Genomic DNA, 9,701 nt, shown 5'->3' on the forward strand with positions numbered 1-9,701 from the left:
TGCAAAATAAGTGCTGCAATCTGAATGTGACCAGAAAATTCATATATTCCACCATTTTCACCGATTGGCTGCATTTATACCCAATTGCCGGCCTTTAAGAATCATGACTTTGGCTTTCCATAGGCTGTGGTGGCTAGTTTCTGTTTCTCAGACCCACTATCAGAGCAGTATATAAATAGATTAGACTTAAACTTACAACAAAACTATCAGGCCAGTCGTTCCACCTTTTGTTTTCTTTTTAGATTAGACCACACAGACGAATCCCTTCAGGACGAATATTTGATTGTGAATCATACTTTAATTTAGAGTATATCTACATTGCTATAGTAAGCAAACTCAGTTAATAGAAACACATTTACATAGAAAGATAACTATTTTAAAAGGCATGTAAATATGTTTGGCGTTTTCACTTGTCTGGACTCATTTCCCTTTCTCACCACAAAATCGCTTCAATATGTTAGAAGTTGTGTGAATCCACAAAACACTTCACACCCTTCTTGTATGCAAGGTGAAGATAACGAACAGTGATCAATCTCATAACTCCTACAAGCAATACAAAATAGATAGTTGGGCAAACACGGACCCCTGGACACACCAGAGGTGGGATCAGGTGCCTAGGAGGAGTAAGCATCCCCTGTTGACCGGTCACACCCGCCGTGAGCCCCATATCCTGATCAGGAAAACGGAGTTATCCGCAGTCAAAATCAGTGTGCCAAGAACGGCTTAACAATCGGTATGAAACACGTCAGGCAGCATTTGACCCAATGCGAGGTTGTATTGACGAACTAGATCGTTATAACGACCATAGAATTTGCGAAATGCTGACTTCAATCGAGACTGTTGAAATCCCTGTACCATCAACTTGTTTGTCAGTAGCTTACCTCGATTTAAAAACTGACTATATCCAGAACAAGCTCTTGCATATCGAATCAGTTGAGATATATAAACACCATATGCAGGTGATAATGGAATATTGCTACATAAATGTGGGAAGTTGACGATGGAGAAGCTGAAATCATCCCGTTTGTCATGAATGAATAAATAAATAAATAAACATGTAAATTAAGAAATGGAACCTTAAACAAACGCAGTAGAAACTGACAACTCTAATGGATATTACTTTTTATGTTTATACTAAAGGTTATACAAATCGAAGGCTCAAACTAACGATAACTTAAACCCTTAATTGAGTAAGTATTACACTAATTTTGGATATTTTATTTTTAAAGGGACTGATTCACGATTTCCCCCAAAATTTTCTTTTTCACTTTTAATGATCAAAGTCTACTGTCTAATGTGTTTAAAAGAGTTCACATAAAAATTAAGGTTATACATTATCAAGAAGTTCATTATAGAGAGTTTATTATTTGCGGTATGTTATTGTTTATGAAATTGTCAAAAGAAATGGATATCGATCTAAGTTTATCATATTTTTCACATTTCGTAGCAGTTATGGGTTAAATGTGTCATCTAAAAGTTAAAATTTGTGACTATGCAAAATAAAGATGCTTTATATTACAAAATCAATATTTCACTTGTTTGTTTGTATACATAAAAAGACTCGAGTCTTTGTTTACATAACACAGATTTAAGGCTAAAATATTGCTTTAATTCATGCATTCAGAAGGTCAAAATTTTGGTTGTCAATATGAAATGAGTTATATTTTCAGTGTTTACCATCAAAAATGAAATATAGTTTTATCAAAAATCGTGAACCAGTCCCTTTAAAATGCATTCACATAAGTCCCACAGACAGGAAAACGATAAGTCCGCAGAAACGCATGTACAGTTTGAAAACCCATATCAGAACAGACTGTGCTCTTGCGCGGCCTGTAATGACTACCTATGTATGGAAACCCTGGTACATCCAATAAAATACTTTAACGATGGATAAAGGCATTTCAAGTTGGTTAGAGTCAACAGAAAATGTAGATTACTTGTTCCTGGATTATCGACTAACGACATGGAAGATTAACAGTCTTTCTTATTGTAACAGGTAATAAGGCGCACATTTCATTGTGGAGCTTTTTTTATGTTGTTTCATGATGTAATGACGACAAAGCTAAAATATTTATTCTAATACTGATAAAAGCGCTGCCGTCTCTATAAGTTTGATGATGAGTAAAAAGTGAACTTACACAAGCTGAATATCGTCCCCAGGTAAAGCCATTCAAACATCATCTGAAATTGATAGATGTATGATTTCTTTTATATCAATAGCATTCAATGAAAATCTGACGAGATGTTTATTCCAAGAATTAACTAAAACATTAAATACAGCTGTTGTGGAAGCATCGAAGATGTGTATGTGTCTTTTTGGAAGTGATCGGACTTTCTTTGCAAAATTTACATGTACATGATATAGATGAACTGTTCGTCCAGACCTGTCCGTGCTTCTCGTTTACCAAACGTCACGGTGACCCTGTCTTTCGTCGCACCCCAACTATAATGGAAGAGTGTCACTATTCCGGAATGATTTTGCATTGTCTTTCGAACTGTTTCTCTATATTACACAGCTATATCAACCATGAACTCGTGTCATACATTGTACGTATTTAATGTGCATACATGTATAATGAGTTTAACCACAGGCACCTGAAGTGTGAATAGATTATATAGATCTTATGTACATAACCCCCCTCCTCTTATAGAATTTTTTTCTTATACAGAACCAATAATGTATCCAAGTTATGTTATTTCCCCACCGATCACCCTCATAAGTCGTTCTGAATAGTCAGTTTCAACCTTCTGTAAACTGTTAGAGATGACCACTTGTGAGATACTAATATATGTAAAGGTGTGCAACAAATCATGTAAAGTTGGTTTATACCCCGTGGATCTGTCTCGAAGCAGGTAGCCCCATGTTTGCTTACATGATTTGTTGCACACCTTTACATATATTAGTACATGTATCTCACAAGTGGTAATCTCTAACAGTTTACAGAAGGTTGAAACTGACTATTCAGAACGACTTATGAGGGTGATCGGTGGGGAAATAACATTATTAATATTATTATTATTAATAATCATGTTGTGTAGCGGTTATCCAGTGGGGTTCTTTCCACCAATGTACTAAGAGACCTATTTGAAAGTACATATCACTTGATATTTACAAGGAATCATTGCCATTTGATGTTCCAAATCTTGTGTAATTGCATTGGTTTTGTCTAGAACACAAATTACTTTTACGTCATTTTGAGACTCGCCTCTTCAAAAGTATTACACATGTACTTTCATGTATTGGTACTTATTATGTCAAATAGAAAATGGCCACGAGAATCACGATATGTGAAGGATAAAAAGTGCTTACCCGTTGATGAAATGATTTATAAATTTCAATTCACGTTATTTTTATAAAACTTTGGATAAATAACATTCAATTACTTTAAAGGTATACATTTTTGGTAGAAAAAGAAATAACAAAATTTAGTAAGGAAAAAGATCTGGAGACCAACGGACGGCCAGTTATCACCAAAATAATCCCGTGGGGATCCGGGTTAGAATAAGTACTGAGTACCCCTTACTTGTCGTTAGAGGCGACTAAATGGGGTGGTCCTTCGGATGAGATCGCAAAAACCGATGTCCCATGTCACAGCAGGTGTGGCACGATAAAGATCCCTCCCTGCTCAAAGACCGTAAGCGCTGAGCATAGGCCTAAATTTTGCAGCCCTTCACCGGCAATAGTGACGTCTCCATATGAATGAAAGATTCTCGAGAGGGACGTTAAACACTATACAATCAATCAATCAATCTCACCAAAATTAGTCATTACTGTAGTACATAATTTAAAATCGCAGAACCAGTAAGTACGTGTTACACAAGTCAAACCACAGAATGAATCAATACTGTGATACAACAAGAGGCCCAGGGGCCTTATAGGTCACCTGAGTATCATGTAACAACCTTCCAATGTTTGAATTAGGTTTGTGTTTAAATATAAGAATTTTACTTTTGGATGGAAGAAACGTTGAATAGCTATGTGGTCATGAAGTACATGTGTCATTTTTATGTTCAATCAATCATCCTTTTTAAAAAAACCTAGGTCTGAGACATCATAAAGAAAAGGGTTATTTACTCCTTAGATAAAACCAATATAAGAAGATTTTCAAAGAATTTCTACATTTTCACTATATGACCAATAGAGCCCCACCCTAACACAAGAACTCCTGCCCCAGGGGCCATGAATTTCACAATTTTGGTAGAGGGCTCAACGCTCATTATAATTATGCCCACAGTTTGGCTTCTTGATGTCCAGGAGTAAAGAAGAAGATTTTTTTAAAATTACACTCATTTTGATGGTTTTTGCCCCACCCCTCAGGCCCCAGGAGGACAGGGACCACGAATTTCACAATTTTTGTTCCCCTCCACCCACAGATGCTATATGCCAAAATTGGTTGAAATTGGTTGAGGGGTTTCAGAGAAGAAGCTGAAAATGTTCAAATGTTAACGCACGACGACGGACAAAAACAGAAGATTTTCAAAGAAATATTGCATTTTCACTATATAATCAATCAACCCCGCCTTTGCACCAGAACCCCTGACCCAGGGGCCATAAATTTCAGTTTTGAAAGAAGCATCCTTGATCATCATTATCATACTATTAGTTTGTCTACTTAATACCCAGCAGCAGAGGAGAAGATTTTCAAAGAAATAAAATGCATTTTCACTATATGATCAATAGGGCCCCACCCTAATACCAGAACCCCTGACCCAGGGGCCATGAATTTCACAATTTTGAAAGAGGCATCCTTGCTCATCATAACCATGCTATTGGTTTGTCTACTTAATACCCAGAGACAGAGAAGAAGATTTTCAAAGAAATAATGCATTTTCACTATTTGACTTATAGAGCCCCACCCTAGCACCAGAACCCCTGATCCAGGGGCCATGAATTTCACAATTTTTAAAGAGGCATCCTTGCTCATCATTACCATGCTATTAGTTTGTCTACTTAATACCCAGAGACAGAGAAGATTTTCAAAGAATTTCTACATTTTCACTATATGACCAATAGAGCCCCACCCCAACACACCAGAACCCCTGATCCAGGGGCCATGAATTTCACAATTTTTAAAGAGGCATCCTTGCTCATCATTACCATGCTATTAGTTTGTCTACTTAATAGCCAGAGAAGAAGATTTTCAAAGAATTTCTACATTTTCACTATATGACCAATAGAGCCCCACCCTAACACAAGAACCCCTGCCCCAGGGGCCATGAATTTCACAATTTTGGTAGAGGGCTCAACGCTCATTATAATTATGCCCACAGTTTGGCTTCTTGATGTCCAGGAGTAAAGAAGATTTTCTAAAATTACACTCATTTTGATGGTTTTTGCCCCACCCCTCAGGCCCCAGGGGGGCAGGGACCACGAATTTCACAATTTTTGTTCCCCTCCACCCACAGATGCTATATGCCAAAATTGGTTGAAATTGGTTGAGGGGTTTCAGAGAAGAAGCTGAAAATGTTCAAATGTTAACGCACGACGAACGACGACGGACAAAAACAGATAGCAATAGGTCACCTGAATGAATTCACGTGACCTAAAAATGATTAAGTACAGCACAGTGCCAGAGTACCAAAATAGTCAATACTGGAATCAAACGGTTAAATGCCAGTATTGTGATAGCCTATCGAACAGCAACTCTTCAGACTGCAGTCAATATATCAAATATATACATTTTTAAAGTAAAGTTTTTTCTTTCCATCACATATTTAACACAAGGGGTTATTTTTTATAAAAGAACATGAAAAGTAAACTTTTATGATCGATTTTCATTAAAGATTGAGTATAGACAATATAAATATTGAACTCTACGGCAAAAGTGTTTATTTTAATATTTCTACTGTACTAAACAGAGATGTTTCTTTTCTAGTCAAATAGATTTCCTATGTCCCCCTAATCTAATTTACCCAGCATGTGTGAATAATGATGGCTTTTGTAATTTAAGACGTGTTGACTTTTCGAGAAAATCAATAAGCTACATTGTACGTCTTTTTTGTATCTATTGAATTTATTATCAAATGATGTACCCGTAACAGGGAAAAAGAAGGCTCGCCAATATTCAAGAAGTTAACATTCAGCAAATACACGACACATTCAGGCACAGAAAAAACATGGGCAATTTACATATTGTTTTCATGGTTCTAGCTCATTTCAATAATCTCAGCGTTGAATGGAGCTGCATTTGGTAAAATTACAATTCAGATATAAAAGAATTTTACATAGAAACACGAATTTTCAAATATACCATCGGTTACTTAAAAAGTTTTAAAATAAGTCTATAAGGGTGCTGCAAACGGAATGATTTTTATCGTCCCGTCGAGAATTTTCACTCATAATGAGACGTCACTAGCTGTAGGTGAAGTACCACAAATTGAGACCTGCTCAACGCTCAGGGCAGTAGCAGTGACGGTTCTTTTTCGTGCCAACGCCTGCCGCGACACGGGACCTCCGTTATTAAGGTCATATCCAAAAAGCACGTGATTCTCACTTTTGATTGATTGAATATTGTTTTACGTCCCTCTCGAGAATATTTCACTCGTAAGGAGACGTCACCACTGCCGGTGAAGGGCTGCAAAATTTAGGCCTATGCTCGGCGCTTATGGCCATTGAACAGGGAGGGATCTTTATCGTGCCACACCTGCTGCGACACGGGACCTCGGGGTTTTGCGGTCTCACCCGAATGACCGGCCCCATTTAGTCGCCTCTTACGACAAGCAAGATAATGATAAAGGATCAGACGAAGAAGAACAAATCCTTTCCATTGTAACGTGTATTGATGTGTCTCTGATCGTTGGAAAGCTGGTCAATTTGAAATGTTTGGCCCATTCTTGTATACACAAAGAACGTATCCATTAAGCTATTCTAGTTTACAAATGTATTAACAATGGTTCATAACGGAATTTTGCAATTGTGGATGACTGAATTATCCGTTAGCCGACGCTGCATGGTAACAACTACATCTACCAAAGGTAAAGATGATTGATTGATTGATGTTTTCCGCCACACTCAACAATTTTTCAGTTATCTGGTGGCGCCCAGTTTGTATTGGTGGAAGAGAGAACCCAGATACAATGTACCTGGGAAGAGACCACCGACCTTCCGAAAGTAAACTGGGAAACTTTCTCATTTACCGACGCGAGACAGAGGTGAGAGGCCGTGTGATTTTGAGCGCGATGCTCTAACCACTCGGCCACGGAGGCCCCTTAGGTAAAGATGAGAGTGGCGGATGGAAACCCTGGGTTAACGAAGATGATAAAGAAACAAGGAAATTTTATTTTTCAAATAAAACATGATACACTGTATTATAACTAATATGTTCAAATGTAATATTTTATTATTAACGAAAATTAAGTATCCTCAAATCTTCGGAGCAGAAAAAACTCGAGAGCTTTAGAACGGCTGCTTGAATCTTGCTTTAGTATATCACGGATCTGGAATTCTGGGTATTGTGTCGTCACTCATATATCCGCCCGTGGTGGTCCGGGTTAGAATATAAGTAGGTCCTCAGTAACTCGAGCTTGTCGGAAGAGGCGACTAAATGGGTAGTCCCTCGGATGAGACCGCAAACACCGAGGCCCCATGTCACAGCATGTGTGGCACGGGAAAGATCCCTCCCTACTCAAAGGCCATAAGTGCCGAACATAGGCCTAAATTGCAGCCTTTTCATCGACAGGGGTGATGTCTCCATAAGAGTGAAATATTAATTTTAGAGCGGGACGTTACACAATCAATCAATCTTTTGATATGACTTTATTGCCCATACATAATTGAAATTGGTCGCTATATCATTAGTTAACGATTCATAGTTCAGAAATGTTGAAACCATATCATTAATGTGTACATTTTGGTTCATTTATGGTATTTCAAATGTGAAGCTGATTTTGAATGGGAAAATGTATATGATTTTACATGCATCTGAACGTTTGCATCGATAAACAATACAAATAAATATATGTTTATGATCCTTAACTCAAAAGCACTAGCCAAGTGGTCTGCAAATAAATATATGTTTAAGTGAACGTAAGTATATTACAAGAGATACTATGATATTATTATATCAAGGAATGAAGTTAGCTCTTGAGCTTTTAAGCACAACTGCACATAATGCTACAACTAAGCATTTACTGGTTCAATACTGATCCCATTGGTGCAAACATATTGTACATCTATTACTGCACTCTACTCAGTTGAAAAAGTTTGTGTCAATTCAAATTTCGAAAGGGTTTGACAGGGCCTATATTTTGTGGCGGAAGGATTAATTTATCAAAAAGTTTTAAATCTGCATGCTATTACAGTTTCATCCAATATATCTTCTTTTTTATACTCCTATACGTGTATTTCAGTTTTATTATTTATGATACAAGTAGTTGAGACTTGGAACTAGTTCAAATGTAATTTATTGATTTGATACATTTTTCCAAACAGAGCACCGACTTTTTAAAAAGTTTAAATTAATTTACTCGAAATTTTATATAAAAATTCAGTAAATAATTTCGCTAATAATTTGAAAATTTGATCTCCAAGCCCCACTTTTTAAAGTTCCATTTAAAATTTTAAGACAAGTCCTTGAAGATTGTGTGAAATTTTAGAAATTGACATTACTCCTAACATGTCCTTTTAAATTGTCAAAAACATCATGAAGTTTTTCGTATATCAAGTGCAAAAAAATCTTTATTATATTCCACTACTTGTATTAATTTTTTCTTAAAAATCAGTATTGTTACAGGACATGATTTTGTATTTATTATATGTAATGATTTATTTGTGTTGCGTTGGCATCAACAGACAAATCAAGTTGAATTGAATAACTATTCAGTACAACGAGGTCATCTTTAGAACACTGTAGCTCAATAACAAGCGTTGCGACCCCAGGTTTTTCTTTTTAATATCCTAAATCTCCTTCAATGTACAAATCAAAAATATACTTCCCAAAAAATTGACATTACTTCAAATCTCAGGTGCGAACCTCATTAAGATAACTTTTACTGAATTCTTAATATCGAATGTCGTCTTATTCGACATGAAATTAATTTGTTGATATTATAAAACATGTATTTTCAATACTATTTAACAATTCAAAACAGAATAAGAAACATTATATATATATATATATATATATAATCCAAATAAAAAGAGTTGATATCACAGTCAAAATAATTCAATAAAAAAGCAGGAAAATATACAGTTCCAAAATATATTTTGGAACTGTATATTTTCCTGCTTTTTTATTGAATTATATATATATATATATATATATATATATATATATATATATATATATATATATATATGATAATGTTTTGCAAAGTAAATATATTGTAAATACATACATGTATACAACTGAGAAGGGCGATGATATAAACTTCACTTACCTTGTAGATTCAATCACGTGATTGTGAATGTAGATGTTAGCTAATACATTAGAGAGCTGTTCTGAATAAGTCGGTTACGAACTGACAGAAAACGATCATTCGGATCATTACAAATTGTTGAAAGAATACACGTTGTCCAATGAAAATTTGAAGGGGAGAAATCGAACAAACTCATACAAACTACATGTATTACAAATACAAAATATTATTTCAATTATTGTTTTTATCATCGAAGCAACAATATAACACGGTATCAAATGAATATCGCATGCTGATGAGGTTAATGGGTCAACATCTAAATATGTCTTTTAATTATGTTGTTC

General features: G+C 35.7%; 1 protein-coding gene across 1 annotated transcript in view; it reads right to left on the minus strand.

The window, feature by feature from the left end:
• Positions 1-9,439, minus strand: part of LOC125663659 (uncharacterized) — a 40,027-nt gene extending 30,588 nt beyond the window's left edge. The window contains exons 1-2 of the mRNA XM_048895964.2: positions 9,379-9,439; positions 2,139-2,181 (exon numbers count right to left, since the gene is read on the minus strand). Of these exons, the coding sequence (XP_048751921.2) occupies positions 2,139-2,181 (43 nt within the window). The 5' untranslated portion in view covers positions 9,379-9,439. The remainder of the gene's footprint in view (positions 1-2,138; positions 2,182-9,378) is intronic.
• Positions 9,440-9,701: the final 262 nt, after the last annotated feature.

Source organism: Ostrea edulis, chromosome 1 (assembly GCF_947568905.1).
Source record: "Ostrea edulis chromosome 1, xbOstEdul1.1, whole genome shotgun sequence".
Taxonomy (NCBI): domain Eukaryota; kingdom Metazoa; phylum Mollusca; class Bivalvia; order Ostreida; family Ostreidae; genus Ostrea; species Ostrea edulis.